Source organism: Thunnus thynnus, chromosome 6, assembly GCF_963924715.1.
Source record: "Thunnus thynnus chromosome 6, fThuThy2.1, whole genome shotgun sequence".
NCBI classification, from domain to species: domain Eukaryota; kingdom Metazoa; phylum Chordata; class Actinopteri; order Scombriformes; family Scombridae; genus Thunnus; species Thunnus thynnus.
In genome coordinates this window covers 27,968,584-27,992,631 of record NC_089522.1, presented here as the reverse complement: position 1 = coordinate 27,992,631, position 24,048 = coordinate 27,968,584, and the positions used below count along the sequence as shown (strand labels likewise).

At 39.6% G+C, this 24,048-nt stretch overlaps 1 protein-coding gene across 3 annotated transcripts in view; it reads right to left on the bottom strand.

Moving 5' to 3' along the window:
• plekhg5b (pleckstrin homology domain containing, family G (with RhoGef domain) member 5b) overlaps positions 1-20,178 on the bottom strand; it is a 76,541-nt gene extending 56,363 nt beyond the window's left edge. Inside the window, exons 1-2 of one of the 3 annotated variants that reach the window (XM_067593170.1) lie at positions 18,864-19,090; positions 18,606-18,682 (exon numbers count right to left, since the gene is read on the bottom strand). Coding sequence is in view for 1 of the 3 variants with exons in the window: in XM_067593166.1 (XP_067449267.1) it covers positions 18,864-18,945 (82 nt within the window). In the remaining 2 variants the exon portion in view is untranslated. Of the gene's footprint in view, positions 1-6,900; positions 6,920-18,605; positions 18,683-18,863 lie in introns of those variants that run through there. The other 2 variants (XM_067593166.1, XM_067593165.1) reach the window with 2 other exon arrangements.
• Positions 20,179-24,048: the final 3,870 nt, after the last annotated feature.

Sequence of the window (24,048 nt, the reverse complement as noted above, 5' to 3'; positions counted from 1 at the left end):
GTGTAGGAAAGAGAGGCAGGTAGGGGTGTTGGATGCTGGCTGATAGATGGACAGATTTATGGGACAATGCAAAATCAATTGCCAAGTACAGAATTCAAACTTTGGCCAAACTATCCAGTTTCAAGATAAATGGATGAAATTTACCACCAGCCATCCAGTACATACTGTATCTTCTGTCTCTCAAATTAACAATGAATATTCAAGTTTTTAAATTAATTTTTATATCACTTCTAACCAAATCTAAACATGGTGGACAGCAATTTTGTTGAAATTTTAACAAACTACTGATGAGCTGACTAATTAGTTAGTTTTACAGTTTTCACCCATTTTTACTATCTTATTTTAGTTGGTTTAATTTTATTTTAACTAGAGCTCAAACAATTAATCGACAGAAAACTTAATGGCAACTATTTTTATCATCAATTAATTTTTTCATTTTTCAAGCAGAGGTGCCAAATTTTCTCTGATTTCAGCTTCTCAAATGCGGGGATTTGCTGCTTTTATTTGTTTTATATGATTGTAAATAGAATATCTTTGGGTTTTTGGCTGATGCTCAGATACAACAAGGAATTTAAAGATGCCACCTTGGGCTTTTGGGAAATTATAGTGGGCGTTTTTCACAATCTTCTGACACTTTATAGACAAAACGATTAATTGATTCATTGAGAAAATGATCAATGGTGAAAGTAATTGTTCCTTTTTTGGGATTTTTTTGCAACGTATGATGTGGAACATATGGCTTATTTAAAACAAATTTGCAGATGTGGCCCAGTGGGAGCTGTAGCACCATTATCAAGAGAATTTTCTCCATATTTGGTAAATCGATTGGGACCCAACCAAGCTAAAAAAATTGTGAGCTTCAGAAAATGTAAATGCTGTCAGATAGAAATATAGACAGCAGCAGAGGACACAGATGATTGCTTTGTGTAAAAAAGTTGGTTCAGTTCATTGTGACTAGCAGGATTTTAAGTTTGTATAACCTTTTTAGAGAGCTACTTTTCATGTACAAAAACCTATTAATATCCAACATTACATTTCAAACTTGAAATCACATTTGGTGACACCTAAAAGGCTGCAATAAGTGAATAACCGACCAAACCTTTAGTACTGACACCCCCACAGTGTTCCTCTACAGGTGAATCAGTCGAGGCCTGGTGAGCAGAAGTTAAAACGTGAGCAAGTTGCAGCTGTTTCTAATGTTGGGGGTTCAATGGCAGTGTGGGCAGGACGCAACCCTCCTGCTTAATGTTGTTTTAACCCCATAGTGGTTAAATCTCGCACATGTGCATCACACACTCTCCAACCCCCTCGCTCCATCTTTCTCCCTCCTTCACCACATCTGAGCAAACCCGAGGTCCCTGCGTATAATACTGAAAACCACAGAGCAACAAGTGTAAACTGTTCCAGAGAGTGGTGGATGAGCAGTCCAGACATAAGAAAGACGTAAGTCCCTTTCACACATACAGGAACATTTCCTGCATGGGATCATGTGTGAATGGGAGCAGGGATCAATATTAAGGGAAATCTTTACTGCCAATTTCCCACCTCGAGACCTAGTAACATTTCAGGGAAAATGCCTGTGTTGTGAATGAAGGCAGTAACAGCATAAACAGTTACGTCCATCTGACGAAAGACGCTTTTACGTGACCGCGACTTGTTTACGGTTGCCTTGCCAATGCTTTCGTAGGTGAACTGATAACTAACAAGCAATGCGAGTTCTTTTGTTTGCAAGCTCCTTTTTCCAAGAATGTCTGGAAACTTGACAGATTCAGAAATAAGGGAGCTCCTCTCAGTCTCTTGCACCATCTATTCTGGCATCGCCATGGCGCGTGCGAATAGGCGCATGACGGAACTGTTCCTGAATGTGACTGCATGAGTGAATAATGAAAAGGTTATGCCAGTAATTTTCTGGGAAATGTCTGAAAGAGGTTTTAAATAATATCTAATTCACTCTACTGACTCATTTTGGAATCATTTAACGACAATGACAGTGGAAAAAAACCATGCATATCAGGTGTCTACATGACTGTTGCATATTGGGTAAAACCTCAATACCCCGTCACCATATTTAAGAGGGGTCATGAGGAGATTACTGCATGCTTTGAATTTTTGAGGGTATTTATGTCAGAAAGTACAGTAATTGTTCAAGTTCGAGTTGATTATTATATCACGGTGTGGCCTTTTGTGTCAGCCTATTCTTTTTATGGGCTTTATTGGAGCTAAACTCCAAGAAAAATAGAGGCATGTTCTGCTGTTACTGGAACCCGTGGCTGAGTATGACCTGAGGAATGCCAGTTGTACTTGTACACTGGGGATATTTTAGACTGGCTGGGATGAAGTGAAATTTTTTACTGAAACCCAAATTAATACTTACCAGCCAACCTAAGTTTGTTCATGTTGAGTCAGTTCGACAAAAGTTTTCCTTGTGTGCTTTTTTTTTTTGCAATAACTGCAAAAAAAGCTGCAATAACTGAAAACAAGAAGCAAAAACAAGTTATTATGGAGCCTTGTTTCTGGCCAACTGACAAATTTAAGTCCAATATTCAGTTGGAGCTGCAAGTTGTCAACATGAACATAGCTGAAAACGGTTTCAGCCTCGCAGGCAACAAAAGTACAGATCTCAACTAAGAGCCTTTTCACACCTGAAAGTCCGAACCAAGTTGTATGCTTTTGTTACACTGTGAAATGGTTTCTGTCCTACAGATGACCAATACCCCCTGCCGATGTGGATAAGGCACCGACAGACGGCTGTCCTCTACCTCTGACCTAGGTATCGAACATAGTTCCCAAAATCTACACGCATGATCACCCTGGCCTTGCTTAGGGAGCCAGAATTCAGCCTGGCTTCTCTACGTCACCAGCTGTCGTCAAACCACTACTAACGGGCCTACATAGTCAAGTATGTCCTGACAGCCTTGGTCCTAACGAAATGTGTACGTGCAATAGGTGTTGGAGGTTTGAAAGTACTCCAGGATGGCCTACTAACAGGACATCACTGGAGGAGGCCCACTCTGTCGATCAAGGGCACTTGCCCGGTTTTATAGGACAGCCTTGGAGCCCTAGCCCTAACAGTTAGCCAATTAGACTCCTAATTATAAACCCTCAACTTAATATTGTATTGAAATCCGACCTTTAACATATGCACAACTGTATGTTAGCATTAGTCACTGAACCTGAACCATTATTACACTATCATTTCATTCACAGCACTAATTTTTAACTTAACAGGATTCAATAAATTTTAATCTAATCAATTTCAAAAACTACTGTCAGCCTATCCCAAGGGAGGCGTCTTTTCTTACCTTAAAAAGGAACACCAGAGAACCTCAGAGATGATAAAAAAAATACAAAAATAGTAAAATGGGGTTAGGGTTAGAAAAATAGACAAAAATACAAAAATAGTAAGAGAACACAAATTGAAGAGAGTCTTTAAGAGATCTCTTACAAAGAAAAAGCCTCGTCCTCTTCTCCTCTCTTCTTCTCATACTGACGTTACCATGACTTTGCACAAAATAGTGAGCTTTACCTCATCTGTCACTTTCATCAGAGTACAAGGAACTTTTGAACTTCTTCTTATTCAATTTTTTTGAAGTTGTTATCGAAGGATTTCTGCAAGATGCATGAATACAGCTACTGTATTGCCTCAGAATTTCAGGTGGTTTCCTAAGTTTTGTGGTGTTTATTTGTATTTGCATAAACCTTCTCAAAGGTTCAGTTCCCGTTTAGTACACGTTGCACAAGGTGTGCCAATTCCTCAGAAACTGGTGCAACATGTTAAGACATGTTAATTTTTCTTCAATTTTAATTAAATAAAATAGTTAAAAGTAGGCCTGAATAGAGTTTGTCTCAGCCACATATAGTGGAACTTTCAACAACTGTATACTTTTGATCCACTTATTTTTGGTGTCACATTGCAATAATGCAAGAGCACTAGAGAACTTTACGTGACATACCTACAGTATGTCCTGTTGTCATCACCTACGTGGGCTGCGTCTCCCTATACTTGACACTGATTGGTTTGTAGATGGCGTGCATCTGATGTTGGCGTGATGTCAATTCGGCAGGTAGCCTTCTATCACCATTTGAATTAATGGAGAAAAATGAATGAACAGATTCATTTTGTTTCCGTTATAATATTACTATGGCATTACTTAATCTTCAGGTGGCATTGTTCTCCCGTCCTCTCATATCCTCTCTCTCTCTCATCCTCACTGAAAAATACCTGGGAAGTCTCAGTATTTTTATGAGTTTTTTTCCTGTTGACTTTTTATAAATATTTCAATTAAAAACTTGGTACTGTCTCCTCCCAATGTGCTACCACAGCTCATTTTTCCTTACAGTTCTGACGATAGCATGCTGGAAAGTCCAAACCATCCAAAAAATGTTTTCACACTAGAAATGAACCGAACCATGGTTCAGTTTGATCCGGACCAAGACCACCTCTTTTCGTCGGACCAAGGTTCAGCTGTTTGGTTTGGACGGTGGTCCAAGGGAGGTCCAAACGAGATAGGTATGAAAGGGCCCTAATCTTGGGAGTTTTAGCTTTAGTTTCAAATGGTGAAAGACGAACCAAAATAGATTTGAAAAGGGATTTGATGCTGGATTCAATACTCAGATTTGATCAGATTAGAGCTGCAACTGTTACTGTAATGTGAATATTTTCTGGTTTCTTTAGTCCTCTGATAATAAACTGATTATCTTTGGGTTATAGACTATCGGTTGGGACAAAACAAGATTGCATATTGGGCTTTGAAAAGCAGTGATCAAATTTTTTCTCCATTTTCTGACATTTTATTGACCAAACAACTAATTGAGAAAGTAACTAACAAATTAATCAATAATGAAAATAGTTGATAGACAGTTGCAGCCATAGACAAAATGTTAACAAACCCCAACTCTGGACAGGAATAGGGCTGCAACTAACAATTATTTTCATTATCGATTAATCTTTTGATTATTTTCTCGATTAACTGAATAACTGTTTGGCCTATGAAATGTCAGAAAATAGTGAAAAATGCCCATCACAGTTTCTTGAAGCCCTACGTAACATCTTGAAATTGTCAAGTTTTGTCCAACTAACAGTCCAAAACGTTTAAAGTTTACTATCACGTACGACAAAGAAAGCAGAAAATGTTCAAGATTAAGTATCTGGAAACAATTACTGTTTGGCTTTTATGCTAGAAAAATGATATAAACAATGAACCAATTATCAAAATAGCTGCAGGTTAATTTTTTTTTGATCTACTAATCAATTTATAGATTCGTTCTTCCAGCTCTTGACGGGACTACTTTCTATTCTTTTCAGTTTTGAAGAAAGGGACATAATCTTAAATGAGACGCTCAGAGGCTGAATGTTCCTACAGAGTTGGGAAATGTTTTCAGGAGAAGTTCAGAGCTAATTACAGAGATGGTGAAAAGGTAAGGATCAAAGCCTCACTGTTCCCTCTGTGGCATTCCTCTTTTCCATCTCTGCCAAACAGGTCTGCCTCAGCAGGCAGCGTCCTTAAGCTGACCAGAAAGTAGCCGGATTTCCAAGAGGCCGGCTGGCAGAGCAGAGAGGATGAAGAACATTCCTCTACAGCCCTGTGTTATCACTTCCCTTTCACTAATGGCATAAATCGGGCAGCACAGCGGAAAGCAAGTGCCCCTGTGCCACGTCAAAAAAAGCACTGAGAGGAGACAGGGAAGCATTTCAGTTCAGCTATGCACTTCTTCAGTGGTAAATATTTCATCTGTGGAGCTGTTCTCATCCACTCTTTCCCTCTCTTCTCACTCATGTGAGGCTGTCTTCATGCCAGGTCACAGAGTGCTTTCCACGGAAGAAGAGAGCAATGGAAAAAAAAAAGGCTTTCCATGATGGTGCTGAAATCCTGAGCTCAAAATGCAAGTGAACCAGATCATCTGATTGTAGAGATACACATAACAATGTGAAGTGATGTCTGATTCATGTTAAATGTAACGAAGTACAGTCCATGTCACGTTAGAAGAATAAAGACGAGACTTAGTGGAGCAAGTCTGAACTACACACACAGTTTCCATTACGCTCAATAATGTTCAAGTTTTGGCAGATATTTCCAACATGAAATGATAGGTAACACTCAACTAAGTTAATAGCTTGTTATTCTTTCCTAACAATGGAAACAAGAGTCTACAGCTGTGCTAGTGACACTGTGAGGGTTTTCCTTGGCATAGTGGTGCACTTTGAAGTAAGTGCAAACATCAGCATGCCCACATGCTCACAATGATAATGCTAACATGCTGATGTTTAGCAGGTGTAATATTTACAATGTTCACCATCTTAGTTTGGCATGTTAGCATGCTAACATTTACTAATTCACACCAAACAAAGTACAGCTGAGGCTGATGGAAATCTCAGTTTTGCAGGGACTTGGTATATTGGACACATTGCAATTTTGATGAGACATGGAAATCCATCCATTAGTTGTTGAGATATTTCAGTTTGGACCAACCTACAGTCCAACATTAGCATCCACAGAGCCATGCCACAATCTTAGCTAAAAAAAAAAAAGGAAATCAAATAAAAAAAACTATTACACCTCGAGTGTCATCAACTTATTCCCATTTCATGCAATACCAATCAGAGCTGTTTAAAAACAAGGAAAATCTGTGTATACTTAAAATGCATAGTAAAACTGTCCCTTTTAATGTCTTGTTTACTTGCAGATTCAACCCTTTGCTTCACACTTTACTCTATTTTAATTTATTACTCAGAATTTCTTACCAAAACAAACTTTAAAATGTGGTATATGAGGCATTTGAAATGATCAAAAATAAAAACAGATGGACAAACACAAACCAATCCACCATCCAGCCTCCCATTTCATTGTGAGACACACAAACACAAAGCCACCACTTAGTCAGGTGATCCACCCAGCTTACCACACAGATCATGGATGCCGTCCAGGGATGAGGACCAAGAGTAGCGCTCTATTCCAACTTGAGTGAGAGAGGACGGCAGTGCCTCCAGCTCATACGCACCACGCTTCTTCCAGTACAGGAACATTATTAAACCAGCTACCAACCACTATATGGCAATTGATATTTAACCTAACTATTCAAATCACTACCCTATAACTTCGTATCACTTATGAAACTGATAAGCCTAACCAGCCCGTGAGCCCCCCCAAAATAATAATGATCTGAACTTCTGCAGGCAATCAATACTTCCCTCTCATTAAACATCTTTAAAAATAACAAACCTGCCAGCCCAGCTCAACTTTATTCTCTGCCAACTGCCAATATGTTCATTCAAAATCTCCACCTGCACAATTACCTCATCCAGCTAAGCTGCAAATCACTTGCTTTGAACCTTCTGTCCAAGTCTGACTGCACTTCAAGTGAGGCCAGTCCAAGTGTGCAAACAGATTTCCCTCAAGTACAATCCATTACATCTCCAGGGGACCATATTATTGATTCTAAACCTGGAATAAGCTTTATCCCTGCCATCCAGGTTTTAACAGGCAAGTCTTAAGTAGGCAGCAGGTGATATAACTGACCATACTTCTTTCCACAAAGCAAACACTAACACATGTCTCTGAACCTTCCTTTCAGTGCCTCTTCCTGTTGATTCCGTAGATTTTTCAGTTCTCCACTAATCATCGAGTGAAAGCCGCCCACCAAAATGCTACAGTGTCCTCTTCTAATCCATATAAGAGCTTTTTCTGCCTAAATTACAGACATCCAACTGCTAAAAAAAGTGTTGCAAACATATCTCTTGCAGCAAGCTTCCTTCCTTGAGCCTCAACTTTATCCATGGTAAAATTCCCCAAACTGTGCAAAACTTGTGTGTGAGGCAAGCTGCTAATGTTAAAGCCCTGTGTAGGATCTCTTGACGATAGGGGGGCTTTCGGCCCACTCCATCAGACAAGTGTTGTATTCATGCAGAGGTGAGTTGCATGCTGGGACGGGTAATCTGGGCCAATGGCTATTGGACTGGGTGACACAAAGATCTCTTTTAAACCTCCTCCTACATCCAGAGTGGACTTTCTTTATATTTTGCGCAAACTGTAATGGTCTGACATTTTTCTGCATGAATTAGTGCCCGCGCCCTTTATGTCTCCTGGAAGATTTATTCCTTTTTATGAATGCACCAGCTCTGTGATGACTGAGCTCAGTTATGCAGCGACTGACATCAGTTATTTCTGTGGAGGGACAATGCACACATTGGCCTCTTGGAGATGAAAAACTCCAAATGACCATTTGGTGACCAACTTATGATGCATTGTCTCAGTTAAAGAATAATGCTGGCAATTTTCTGTCAACAAATCTCATGTGCAGAGCCAAACCAACAATGAGCTGTGTGTGTATCTAAAGCCTGATATATCTTATTCCTCTTTATTGTAGACCAATGTTGTTGTCCATTATAAACACTTCAGGGAGTCACACAGTTGCACTGGGTGACATGTTCCTTCACCACAAAGATTACAGTTACGTTTGTTTCTTTAAAAATGTCTCCAAAGGCTAATAACAGCGATCACGTTTTTGGTCTCTGGAGAGTAGTTCTGTGTAGCTTGTTGTGCTACATATCACAACCTTGACTTTGTTATCACATTGTAAATTTCTCAATTTCTCTGTAAACAGAACTACAGCGTGCCTTACACAGAACCACTCTCCTGTGACTGAAAACGTGATCGTGGTTATTAGTCTTTGGAGCCATTTCAAAAGAAAATAATGTGTCTAAACTCTTCGTAATGAAGGTGCAACGGTGTGGCTCACTGACATGTTTTTCAATCGTTTTTGGACAACAACAGAGGCCTAAGGTTCAGAGGAATAAGATAATCAGGCTTTGGATACACACACAATACTTGTAAGTAGATCACTTCATTCTTGGTTTGGCTCTGCACATGATGTTTGTTGACAATAAGAAAAATAGAGAAAATCACCAGCCATATCCTTTAACTGAGAAAACGCATTCCATTTCTCTAATATAATTGAACAGCTGAAGGGTTAAGACAACATGCAGCTAGATATGTCAAGTCAAGGCATAATATTTTCCCCAGCGTTGCTTAAAGGCTGATGCACTGCTATTATGCATCTAAAATGGGAGAAGAAATACTGTGAGAATGTACTGCGCCGGCCGGGGGAAGGGAGGGACGTTGTCACACACAACGACCCACATGTCCAATTTTGGGATAAGAAATTAGAGGGTAGGATGGAAGCCGGTTTGCTGCTCAGCTCTGGGCTTTGCAGACATATGGTAATAATCTGAAGCAGCTTTGAGCACGCGGCTTCCCTTTTAATAAGGAGAGCAGTCGTGCAGCATGAGAACTGGGCTGCAAATACAAGGGCCAATTTCCACCTACTGCAGAAACAAAGAGGGGAGCAGAGGAGGTATTAGACTGGCTCGCTTTCATCAGCATCCATCAGATCACCCTTTAATATAAAGACACTTTTTCCAACTGCCTCAAGGCCCGGAATGTACCTGCCTTGGTTGTGGTGCAAGTACTCAAGCATTCAGTGTTTTTTGATCTGACCTCACTCATAGAATATTTAGACCATGAAAAAATCTTGTTATACCAATTGAATGGACTCTATGCTGTGAAAACACCGAAACATATTCTTTCTACAGCTGGGGGCTCTTGCAGCTGTGTGCTGGTTTATGTACAGTCATCCCAACACAGAGCTAAAGCGTTAAGTAACATCTACCAGGATGTAGGTGAATCACTTTTTTCCACCACTGGGTGTTTCCAGTATAGTGGAATTTTTTGGTGCACCCCTTAAAAGGTTTTTAGCGAGCACCAAAGGAAAATCACCAGCGCCAAATTGATAAGAATTGAGAATAAAAATAACAATTCAAATCCTCTCCAAATGTGTTTCATGGTAATCTATCAAACAACTGTTGAACAAGCAGAACATAAACTTAAATACGACGTCTTTGACTTCCAGCAGTCAACTCCCCTCTCATCCAACCACTATATTTTACATATGTGGCTGGTGGTGGATAAAGCACAGCCAGCTAAGCTGCATTGTTTTGACTGGGCCTAACACTCCTCTGTGAAGCTAGCCCAAATGGGAGAGACGACTTCCTGTGATTTCTCATACAATAAAAGCTGCTTTATTTCTGGTGAAAAGCTTAAAAACGCTGACGCTTTTTGTGTCATGTCCTGTCTCCTGCACCCCTCGCCTAAATCCCACACCCCTCTTTCTCAAACTTACTCTTCTAATGTTGTAATAATTTTTTTTCTTAACCAGTTTTGTTAATTGGGGCTTCATTTACTCAAGCATAATAGACATTTTTGTTCATCAAATGGTCAAAAATAACAGGAAAATGCATGCATTTCTGTCAAATGAGGTAACACAGACTCATTGCCTTTACTGTACACGGACTGATCATGCTTACTGTCATGCATAGTCACCCCCCAAAGGCCCATTCTGAGCCAGGAAAAACCCTGCACCACAGACACATATTCCATATACAGAGTTCTGAATACTAAGTTTTTGTGTTTTTCTCTCCAGCAATTTAGTATTATACATTCATAAAGTTGGGGAACTTGTCAGAGAAAGATTTAAAAGACAGAAAAGTGAAAATTGAAGTAGCAGAGGGCAAGACACCCTGACATTAATCTCTAGTGTGGGTCAAGCTCCAAAAACACTGGATCCTACATTCCCCATCATGCAATTGAAGCATCTTTCACCCTCATTTTTCGAACCCTCATTTTTAAAGAGCGGATTCCTTCTTAAAAATTTTAAGTCCCGAGCCAAAAAAAATGAGAAAAAAAATAACCTTGATAACATCGTCATGCTTATTTTTTCTGACTTGACAGAGCTGCTCCAGAGCAACAGAAGATATAAAACAACTGTTTTCACAAGTTCAGAGTTTGCTTCTCATTACGAGTAAACTGAAAATTGATGGAGTGCTCCTTTAAATGACTAAAGTGTTACAAATCATCTGCATGGAACATTGTCATCTGCCCTGAAGATTAAAGAAAAAAATACATAAAACATGAGAGAAGAGTTAGCAGAATGCACAGCTGCTTCTCACTTGTCAGACTATTTAGATCATTACAAATGTGGCATCCAGCAGTTTAGGGCAAACATCATCTTGATACCAGTGGACCTTCAAGGCTGACAGCTTCCTCACTGACACTTGAAAATGAATGAATAAATATTAGGATAATTATTTTACAGAAATCTCCTCATCCATTAATGGTGCTAGTAGATGTATTTTTATCCTTTGCACAGGGCCAGGCTAGCCGTTTCCCCCCTGGTCAAAGTCTTCATGCTAAGCTAAGCTAACCATATCCTGGCTGTAGCTTCATATTTAAACGGACAGATGAAAGAGCAGTATTTCCCAAAATGTTAAACTTTTCTTCTAATACATCATCGGTTTTCTAGTTCCAGTAAACACACACTCTGAGTGAGCATCAATAGACCGGTAGCTAATGTTGTTGCTCAACTATGTCTAATTTATTTTAATGTGAGGACAGAAATAGCAGCTCCTAGTGTGCCTCGCCTGAATGAACTGGCTTCTCAATAGAATCACACTCACTAAAGTATTAATGGTGTGTTGAGAAATGAGTGTGTGAGCGGGTGCAGTACGACAAGACTGTAAATGAGCCTGCTGGAGTGTGTGTGCACAGTGGGGAAAAAAGTGTATGAGCCAGAGTGTTGACAGAGGGAGTGCAGTTGAAGGCTTGTGCGTGCCCATGTGGAGGAGGTTTGAGGTTATATTTAGCAAGGTGGCCCATCAAACAGGCCCGAGGTTAACCCTTCGCCAGCCAGCTAAGATTAGAAAAAGTTTAAGACTTCTGTGTGTGAGTCCTTTAAGGGAGAAAAATGCTAATGATCTCCAGCAAACACTCTACAAACTTCTTCCAGACAGACTGTCTGTATCTTTATCTCGGATGCAGAGAGTAATAAGTACAGCTTGTACCTGGTCATTTATTCATCTGCATAACTACCATCTTGCTCCTAAAAAGACTCTAGAGAGTCTGCAGCAGCTCTGTGAAGCTGTATGTAGACACAGCAGTGCTCTGAGCTTCATGCTAATGTCAGCATGCTAACATGCTACCAATGACAATACTAACATGCTGATGTTTGACAGGTATAACATGTTATACCTGTTTAATAACTGTAGCAGGTATAATATTAGCTTATTGGAATAACCCGTTTTTATGTTTACCATCTTAATTTAATGTGTTAACATGCTAACATTTGCTAATTAGCACTAAACACACAGCATAGGTGAGACTAATGGTAATGTCAGTTTTGGTAGGTATTGGTTACAATTCACAGTAGAGCTAAAACAATTAGTTGATTTATCAGTTAGTCAATCAACAAAGTAATAACTGGCAACTATTTTGATAATCATTAATTGTTTCAGTCATTTATTAGGCAAATATTTGATGATTTCGGCCTCTCAAATTTGAGAGCTTTTGCTCTTCTTACATGAAAGATAATTGGATATCTTTGGGTGTTGGTCAAATGTAACAAACAATCTAATGACGTCACCTTGAGCTCTGAGAGGCAGTTTTTTTACTATAGACCAAATTTTTAATCTATTAATCAAGAAAATAATCAGTAGATTATTCAATATGTAGTAATAGTTGCAGCCCTAAATGAAAGTACTGGACGAATTAACATTTAGACCAGATGATGGCGTTAGATGAAAAGTTAAGGAATCAACAAAACACAATTCATCCTGATGGGCATGACATGAATATTTGTAGCAAATTTCAATCTGTCCAACAGTTGCAGACATTTCATTAAAAAAACCAAAATGTCTACCTGCTGGTAGTGCTAGAGGAAAAGTCAGGGGATAACATAGTCTGGATATCATAAATGTCTGCACAAAATTGCACGGTAATCCATCCAATAGTTCTTGAGATATTGCAGTCTGGACCAAAGTGGTGGACAGACATCGCCATCCCAAACCATAAAAGAATCTGGAAGACTTCATACAATTACAGTAAATGGTAGGTAGTGAATGCCCAGATTTAAAAGACAACCTAATAAAACAAAACAGGTTTATTTTACCATATTATCAACAGAAGTATTCTCATTTTGTTTTGATGATAACCTAAACACTGATATATCAGAATCCTGCTGCAAGAAGAGAGTGTGCAAGGACCATCCCCAACGAGTGAATTATGACGAGACGTGTAATTTAACAGTCCATCCTTAAACCAGCAGTTCAGAGGGACAAACAACCACTCTTTAAACTTGTTGATATGAATAATCCCATAATTGAAACAATCTGGTTAAAATTGCAGTGGGGGCTGCCTTTGAGAAGCCAATAACAGAGTCAACAGGAATCAAAAACACTTATTCCCTAAAAGTACAGTTATTGTCATATGGAAGGCTGCAATATCCATAAACAGTCATTTAGCCGGGGTGGAGGTTATAAGTGTGGAAGGACACGCTGGGAGATAAACTTTTGCTGTTATGTTTCTAGAGTTAAAAAAGGTGTGTGTGTGTGTGTATGACCTTAACATAGCCTCTCTAATTATCTACTGTATGAGTTGAAGGGAAGCAGCTCAGTTTTGGACAGTGCAGATGTGCAGATAGGTATTTTTAATTATATTAGTTATCTGAATTTGTCTAAAATTAGCTAAATTGAAGACTTTAGTCCAAACGTAAAGAATAAAACTGATCAATGACCACATTTACAAGCAATTCTATATGCAAATTAACTGAAAATGCAAATCAGAGCCCAACAGCTTGTTCTCTGTCTGATGATGCAAATTGCAGAGTAAGAAGAGGACAGGGGATACCCCTCAGGGCAAAAAGCTGTACTGTACACCATCTGAAATTTGAACCCCAAAAAAACAAGTCTTCTGCTGTGAAGCACTGTCCAACAAAAATGAGAATAAGAGCTACACAAAGTGCTGAGAATAAGGGTAAGAAGAGACAAAGAGTTAAGAGTAGTTGAACAGTATCAGCTTCTGTTCACTAGCTGCCTTTTTCCCCAAGTGTTCAAGAAGACCTTTGTAAGAGAAAAGGATGATGGGAAGAGAAACGTGAGAGAAGGGGTCAGGGGAATGGCCTCCAGCTGTGGGCATGTTTATGACAATGACTTCATCTGTGACTGAAAACAGTAAAACTGACACTGTAGTGAAGTGTAGAAGGCACTGAGTTTAGAGGCTGGAGGAATGACAACCTCCCCACAACACCTGTTCTATCTGTGTAATGTGATATTCACCTATGCTCGGTCAGCGATGTGTCGGTCACGAACGAGTTGGATCTATGAGGCGGCTCCTTTAAGTGAACAATAGGAGCCGGCTCCCATGTGAGAGCTGATTTCTTTTTTCCTTTCTTTTTTTTTGTAATTTAATACAAGACAGAGTAATAGGAAGATCTTTCTGCCATGCTGCTCAGTCACGTGCACTGACACAGCCTATGATGTAAGCACATCTACAGTGTTTTTGTAATTACTCTCACTGCCAGAAGGGGGAGACAAAAGTCAGGCACTGCAGCTTTAAGATGAGAAGATCGATACCACTCCCAATAGGGTTGGGTGATCATTTCTATTTTTACATCATCCAATTGTGGTTACTCAACATCAACGGTAGGCAGGGTTGGGTCAGTTTCTGGTTTTGCTGGTCTGGTCCCGTGTACAAGCTTAAACTGGTTTGATTTTATGCAAACCGACTGAACTAGCATTTGTCATTGAGACGTCTAAGCATGTCACAAGGAGACTCCAGCACTAACACGGCTGGCTGCTGATGTCCACCCAGATTGACTCCAAAGACAAGCTGGGTGGACTGACCCAGGCTAACGGAGCAGATCTCACCGATAACCCAGATAAACCCAACTGGGCTTCTTACGGCTTCCAGCAGTCTGAGAGCAGCTTGTGTTTTAAAAACAATCCACGGATACAAAGGGACGCGACCGATCATTTAGCAGCTAGTTAGCATTGTTAGCATAGCATAGCCGTGCCATGCTGTGTGTAGCACCCTAGCACAAGAAGCATAATTAATTTGAATGGTTATTGTGAGAAATAAAAACACAATGTGTCACTCAATTGACTGTGGTGCTGCTACACTCTCATTCATGGGCTCTCATTATGTTCCACTTGGGAGCGGCTGAGTCACGATAATTTCCTAACATTCAAGGTGATGTAATCAAAGGTCTTGCTTTGTCTGACCAACAGTAAAAAATCCAAAGATATTCAACTTATTGTCAAGTATGACACAGAAAAGCTTCAAATTTACCCCCTTCCCCACAATACGGTGGACAAAATATTAGGATCACTTTTCAATATAATGCACTCCAGTACACCACCACCACCACTACAACCTCAATAATAAACAAAGTAGAATTTTTGACAATGTCAACAAAAACTGTAAATGTAAAAGCTTCGTAAAAGTTGAATTTATGGCACAGCTGTTGTACTGGACTGCATTACATTGCACAGGTGTTCCTAATAAAGTGCTTAGTGAGTGTATATACTTACCTAGCTTAAAATATTGGAAGCATAATATTTCAATTCAATTTTGATAAATGGCAGGTAAAACAAAACATGTATTTAAAAAATACATTCAGAACGTAAAGTCTATGAAGAAGGAACAACAACAAACAGCAGGGCTCCCCCTGAAAAAGAAATAGAAAACTGGCACAGTGGTGTTCAGTTGAGTTGAATTTTATGTCGTAAATGAAATTAAAAAGACATTTTTGTGTTCCATGGGACCTTTATGAACTCCCTGCTATAGTGAATCACACATACAGGAAGCGGAATTGATGTGATTCAAGGAAGGACATTAATTTTGGGGGCAGACACGAGGAAGAGGAACAGAGAGTCATTGCATTAGTGCTTGATTTGATTTCCATTATAATCCACACCCTATATTACGTTCAATCAGGCAGTAAAAAACAAGGTTTAGCAGATATTTACTGTGGTAAAAGAAATGGCAGTCAACTTGCAGTCTCTAAGGCCAAGAATACAATCAACATTACCACCAGAGCAATGAAAAAGCTCTGACTGAGCCTAGCGTGTTAGCAACATCAAACGCAGTGCAGGGCCTTTATAAAACAAATAAAGGTTGTCATGCAAAAAAAATATAGAGATGAGTTGCAACAACACACATGAATTATTCTTGAGCAGTTGGAGATGAGAAAGAAAAACAAAAAGCAGAGCAAACTGTGACCCGGAGCGCCATCAGGAAAAGGCAGAACAGCAAAGAAGGGAAAAGAGAAAGGAAATTACTGCCGGGAACAAAGTGAAACAATGGAAAGACAGTCTGAAGAAGGAAGTTTGAACTGTAACAAGCCACGAGCCAGGCCAAAATCCCAAACACACACACACACACACACACTCACATACACATACACACACACCATATGCACCCAGATTATACCAGTCTAGTCAGGCTTGAGCGTTGCAGCCTTGTTGACTTGAAGACTGAACGCTCCAAATGTTCCCTCAGAGCTCTGCAGCTTTTTCAGATTAAAACTCCCACAAACTCTGCTGAGAAAACACTGAATCACATGATCTTCATCAGCAGATTGACTTTGCCCGGTTGTCATGGCATTATTTCCATTTTTCTGAGCGCTTCAAGGTGAGACTGTCAACTGCCGTTTCCATGGTCATGTATGAACTTTAATGTCAGCACTGACAGAAAGTCCTTAAAGTCAACAGAAAAATTTATACTCTAATTAAATTTATGACAACTGGGCAAACTCCATCTTCTGAGGAAAATTGCATGATGCAATTGAAAGCTCCAGAACAGTTACTGAATGAGGTGTTTTGACTGTAAGTCTAAATTGTACAAGTTGGACTTTGATCTTAAATACTTTTTTGGAGGGAAAATAACCTCATGTTTTACACTTACTGTTTAAAAATAGGCTTTTTGATCTGAAAAAATGTTAGGATTTTCTAAGCAATATCAGCTGTATTTATCAGTAAATGCTGCATGACTTTTGAACACTTTATGAGCAAAGTGTCGGCTGATGAAGATCTTGTGATGATCACAACCTCAAAAACTTTTACTAAATGGACCTTGTGGTCAGACTGTTTTCTAAACTGCTGTTAAGAGTGAAGTATGAACCTCATCTTTAAAGCAAACATGGATAACAAGTCCTTAAACTCCTCAGAAAAAACATTTCAAATACTGATGAAGATCATGTGATATGATCAAAAGTTCCACGAGAGCTACTGAACAGACCTTGTGGTGAGACCGTTTTTTCCCCCAACTGCTGTTCAAGAACCTCATCTTTAAAGCCAACATCTATGTGTTTAAAGTGCTTAAAGTGCTCAGAAAATATTATATATTCCATGCAAACTCCATCCTCTGATGAAGCTCATGTGATATGATCAAAAGCTCCAGAACAGCCACTAAAGGGACCTTGTGATAAGACTGTTTTGTCAACTGCTGTTTCCAAGATCAAGAATCACATCTGAACCTCATCTTTAAAGCCAACACGGATGAGAAATTTGAACATCTATGATTCCATGCAAACTCGCATCTGTTGATGAAGATCATGTGACATGATGAAAAGCTCCAGAACAGCTATTACAGCAAATGGACCTTGTGATTAGATTGTTTTGTCAACTGCTGTTTCCAAGGTCAAGAATGACGTCTGAACCTCATCTTTACGGCCAACACGGATGAGTAATTCGAACATCTACGATTCCATCGAAAATTCTGTCTGCTAATGAAGATCATGTGACATGATTGAAAGCTCCAGAACAGCTAGTAATTGGACCTTGTATTAGCTAATTTAACAGTGGAGTTCATCTTTCAAATATCTGCAGTCAAACTCATTTTCAAACAGTTGTTGACACATACGATGGAGCATCAAATGACCAAAATTTAATATCTGGCTTTAGACTAAACACAGATTCTTCTACAGACGTCCTCTTTTATGATGACTGACACTTTAACATCATCATCAGCTAATCAGTGAGTAAAATCTGGGATTTCTTGTCTGTGTTTTTGTTTTTTGGAGGTGGACAGAGACCAGACAAGACATCTGCTCCCAGATTAGACCCGTGTGTTTAAGACAGGCTTAAGACTCCGGTGGCCTGGAACACTAAAGGGTTCCAGACTCAACCAATTAAGGCTGCTAAACTTTAACTCCATGCTCACTTTGCTTACTGTACGAACCCTTTAACGGGCTACATTGCATGTATATTGCATATGTAAAACCTACGAGAGAAAGAGCTAAAAGCTTGAGCTTGCTTCTGTGAAAAGTCGGGAGTTAAAACATTTAATTAGCAATGATTGAGAAAATATTAATTGGCATCAATTTCTGTGATTGTTTAAATCAGAAGAGCCAAATACTCACCGGTTCCAAGCTCTTGAATGTGAATATTTGTCTACATGTCAACTTGAGCTCTGGGAAATTGCACTTTATAAAGCAAACAATTCATCAATTAATGGAGGAAATCATTTGCAGATTCCTCAATTATTAAAATAATTAGTTGCAGCCCTAGAAAAATTGTGCTTTGATCTGAATTGTGAGCTGGGGAAAGAGAGGGGAGGATAGATGGCAAGTCTGGAGGGAAAAATGTAATAAATATTGTTGGTTGGAAATTTACAAGAGGTCATATTTATCATCTGAGTGTACGCAGAGTTGTCCCAGGACCCTTCATCATTGAGGAGATGTCTGGGATCAGAGTGTACTGTCCTCCCTGACTAAAATACCTCTGCATCCAGCTGGGATAATTGTTCGGGTCACTTGCCAAATGCTGCCATTAACTCTGATGACTGGAGGATGGAGCCTGAAAACAAAGATCTGGTGGATCAAAGTCATGAGAGCTCCTCTGTTCCCAACTCAGTGAATTACACTTTCTTAAAGAAGAAAAGCTCTTTTTTTTTTTTTAAACTTATCCAACAGCTTGCCAAGTGGCATTAATATGCAAAGGCTGATAAATAGCTTGACTTCATGAATTTTTTACTTACTGAGTCGTAATCTGAGACCAAGCCAGCTCCTTGGTGGCGATTTGTGCAGAACTGAATTCATGCTCCACTTGTTTGGCACCATCTATGCATGCGATCCTTGTTGAAAAGAAAGCCCTCCGCCAACACCAGCTCCTCCGCAGGTCTGTCTGTCGGTGTGGCCGCCTCACAGCTTTATCACCCAGCGATGTTAAGATTAGCAGTCTCGTCTCTATGGCATGCTCATATTCTCCTCATTTCTGCCTGTCGCCCTTTTCTTTAACACGCACTGCGCTCAGCCTTGGAAGATCTGGTCGGTGGCGAGCACAAAGCTGCAACTCACATCACGGTGAATGCGCGGAGAAGAGTGGCAAAAAAGCATCCCTCGGTTCGTAAAACGTGAAGTTAACGTGGATATAATGCTCGCTGAGGTGCAGCAGCAGGCTGGACGTCCGCGGTGAGCTGGAAATAACCTGTTGCTGGCTGCACACACAAAAAAAGAGAAATCTCCTCGATGTCCAACGAAAAACGTCTGTTGGTAAAGGTTGGCCGGTACGGATCACTATATGGGGGGAAAGGGATTACGAGGATAAAACCATCTTCAGGGCTTTTAAAGCAGCGAGTCCATAAGCGGATCTTCTTCTATCAACTTTAAACAACATGCCGCTGAAGTTGAACACATATCGTCCGCTGCGTCTTCTTCTCGCCCCCTCCGAGCAACCATCGGCTCCCCTCCATTCATTCACACAACCTGGATCCACAAAGAGTCGATGCAGTTTTTCTTCTCGGCCGGCTCAGTCACAGTTGCCGCTAGAGGCGCCAGAAAACAGCAACAACACGGCCATTCAAACACAGTAACAACACAGGCCAGAGGTGCTACATCCAAACGTCTGTCCTTGTCTTTTAGTGTAAGAAAGATTATGTTAGAGAAAAGTCAAGGAGAGTGAAGCACATAAATGCTAATTTCTGTTCATTCCACAAAGGTCAGGAGATTAGAAATTAAGATAGAAGTCCTTGTAACATTAATTGTTAACCGTCCAAAATAGGCTGACTGGCGTTGGGCCCCCGAAAAGCCAAAAGCCCCGGCCCCTTAGTTACCGTTGCTAAGCCAATATGTCTGTTCTCACACAGCACATTTTTAACGGTAGTTTACAATGATAACGACTGATATTTAGGTACATTTATCACTCGGAATTCACACTTTTGTTTAAACACTGTTTTGTGTTTGAAAAAAGTCAAGAAGAGTGAAGCACATAATTTAAAAAATGCTCATTTCTGTTCATTCCACGAGGAACAGGAGATTAGAAATTAAGCTAGAAGTCCTTGTAACATTAACCGTTGCCAACCGTCCAAAACAGGCTAACTGCCGCTGAGCCTCCAAAAAGTCAAAAGCCCCGCCCCCCTTAGTTACCGTTGCTAAGCCAAGATGTCTGTTCTCACACAGCACATTTTTAACGGTAGTTTATAATGACAACGACTGATAATTAGCTACATTTACCACTCGAAATTCATACATACGTTTAAAACACTGTTTTTTTATTAAGGTTGTTTTTTAAAACGTTGAGAAAGAAACCTAGGCTTTTCACTCTTAGCAACCACAGATTTTGTCAGCTAGTTTAAAGGACCAGTGTGTAGGATTTAGTGGCATCTAGCGGTGAGATTGCAAATTGCAACTAACAGAATGCCCCTCTCCTCAACCTCCCCTTCCAAGTGTAAGAGAAAACGGTGGCCGCGCAACTTCCAAAAAAACGCAAAAAGAGGCCTTCTCTGGACCCAATGTTTGATTTGTCCGTTCTGGGCTACTGTAGAAATGGGGTGCTGCATGGCGGGCTCAGTGGAAGAGGACCTGCTTCCTATGTCAAGTAGGTCTGTCTGTGGACTTGCAGCATCTACATGACACACCCACTTCACTACATGACACACCCACTTGGTTAGGTTTAGGCATGAGGAGGGGGATGGTTAGGGTTAGGGGTCAGGGGTCAGGGGGGTGTGTCATGTAACATGCCGTTACGGTGACAACACTGGGGCGGGGAGGGGTGGGGGGCGTGTTGACAGACCCTTCTTCCGTATGTAGATACAAAGGGCTCATTTTAAGGTAATGAAAACACAATGATTCTTATTTTCAGGTGATTATACACTAATTAAAACATACTTATTATATTCCATTTCTGCCAATAGATCCCCCTAAATCTACACACTGGTCCTTTAAAGGACAGGCTAACAAGTGTCTTAAAATGACAGTCAGGAGCCTAAATGAATATTGAAAAATATTTTATTTATTTATTCATATAATCATTCCTCTTGTTCATACTGACCATTAGAAGATCCCTTCATAATGCACTTACAATGTAGATTAGGGGGGACAAAATCCATAGTCCTCTCTCTGTGCAAAAATGTAGTTAAAAGTTTATCTGAAACTAATATGAAGCTTCAGATAAGGAATTTGATGCTAAAAAGACTGTAAATGTGACAGATATCCACTTGATATGACTAACTCAGACTGCTGAAGCCTCACATAAGCTTCACATCAACTTTTGCACTAAACGACTGCGTGCACACACTGTGGATTTTGGCCCCCATCACTTACATTGAAAACACATTTGAAGGGGATCTGTTAATAGCCAGTATGAACAGGAGGAACGATTACAGCGTAACTGTTGTTTTAAGACACACTTGAAAAGTTGTGATCCCGTCCTTTAAACAATGACTTTGGTTAGCAGATTCTATCCGCTGTAGCTAGGGAGTGTCAGTTAACGCTAACACTAAAACTTTGTGAGTTGATTGAAAACTGTCTCCAGCTAATTCATTAAAAAAAAAACAGTAAAAATATGCACGATATAATGATAAAAGACATGAGGCTAAAGCAAATAGTCAGCATCCTTACCATAGATGACTTAAAGACTTTTAAAATAAAAGGGGAGCTTGTTTGTGTATTGTAGTGTAGAGATGATTAGTCAAAGTATTACCTATTTAGCCTCAGTGCAATATTATTTTAAAAAATGTATCAAAAATGTTATTCTAAATGTTCGATAACCTTGGATGCATGCTATAGAAACACATACAAGCAACAGGTTAGATTTACGCTTCTACGTTTGTATTTTCAAACACTATGTGTCACTTTTATAAGAGAAAAGATTTTGAGGATGAGGAATGACCAATGAGTTTGGTAAATGTCACCCTATCTCACCCCAGTTTGGCTGGACTTGCTGGACTGTAAACTTCCCCGAAACTAAATAAAGAGCAGGTCGAACCACTATCTTAATCCAAACTGTGATATAGCCCAATAGTATCTTGACTCCTACAGTGGATGTTTTAGTCATGAGAGAGTATTTTGCTCATGTAACTTTCAACCCCACATAATAATATGAAGTTTGAGCTTTGGAAATAATGCTTGGTTACCACTGGAAACCTGAGAATATGTACCACTAATATACAATATCAACTGACATGATGAGGGCCTTCACATTGGTCCTGTCAAAAGCTTTCATTATTTGACCTGATAAACTAAACTAAAACTAAATCAGATCGCCACATTTTACCACAGACTTTAGAAAGCGCCTCCAGAGCTACAGAAGACATTATACGACTGTCTTCACGGGCTGAGTGGTAATCCTTATGACAAGTAAACGGATGTTCATAAAATCAGTGAAATGCCCCTTTAACAGGGGTCCAGTAGCATTTTTCCCCGGAGGCCCCCAAGCACATGAATCTGGCTATGGTGACATATTATTTTTGTGTGGTTACCAAAATCAAAATATCTTATGCAATAGCCTGCCAAATCTGTAAAATTTCTCTACTCCCGTGCATTTTTTAACTGAACAGAGGATTTGAGCACACAGTGCTGCTGCATTGTTACTTTATTCAGAGCAATTTTGTCTTTGCAGGCAACAGATGCACTGTTCGTCTGGCAGGGAAGAAGTCACGTTTAGAGGTTCATGAAGTGTGGCCAGTGGTGGAAGAACTACTCAAATACTTCAGTAAACATAGCAATACCACAATATAAGTAAAAGTAATCATTATACAGAATGAGCCCCTTTAGAATAATTTATTATTATATATTACAGCATTGGATTAATATAATAAACTTATTAATGTGTAATCAAAACTTTGATGTTGTAGCTGGTTGAGGTTGAGCTAAATTTAACAGCTTTATACTGGCATGCTGTTGAGCAGGTTAATCTATAAAACATATCATACAATCATATAAAACATGCATGATATTTTATACATTTATCATATATTTTGCATGTAAAATCTAATCTGTAAAGTAACTAGTTACAATAGATTTCAGATAAATGGAGTTGTAGAGTAAAAAGTACGTTATTTTCCTTTTAAATGTAGTGAATTAGAAGTATAAAGTAGCATAAAATGGAAATACTAGAGTATTAAACAGTAGGTTACTCAAAATTGTAATTCAGTACAATATTTTAGTCAATGTACTAAATTACATTCCAGTATTGAATGCGGCACAGAGTTTATTGCCAACATCTGCCAGGACAAGATTCTCTAATTTTTCATTCGAAGTTCCAAAAAGGTGAAGAAATCATATACACTCAAACTCAAAACATCTGTGGTTTTTTGCTTTCTGGTTATAAAAATGGATTATTGATTATTTAAATCTGTATTCTGCCCTGGAAAGCGTTTTGCAGATGTGTGTTGTTATTTCCAGTCGTTCAGGGTCACGTAGACTGTCTAGTGGCATCTCTACAGCGGGATGTCTCTTTAGTTTGCATGAGGTCTATGGGAAAACATCTGACCTGACAAAGCCAAAACAATGACTCTGCCAAAAACGTGGCTCTGCTGTGTTTGTATGCTCCCACCCTCAATAAAGAGGCGGGGGAACAGTGAACAAAGAAAAGCACGGGGGCAGAGAGGGGATGTTAAAACAGCCCACTTCACAAATTAGCAATTCTCCACTGCGTGAGTGGATGTTTACGACCGAGTCCTCCTTCATTCCTCCTGTCAAATAACGCAAAAGTCAGTCCGCATGCAGTGACAAGTAGGTCAGATGGGGCTAGTAACTTCTTTATTAAGTCAAGATTTGCCTTTAAAGCCATTATGAAACATAGTTCTTAACTCAGTATTATATGGATGTGTCTTATAGGGTTTTAACTACAGCTTGAGACTTTTAAGTGAGCATCTTCTGTCATTCAGAGCAAAAATCACAACATATATATTTGCTGCTCCCTTGAGGCAAAAACCAGTATCA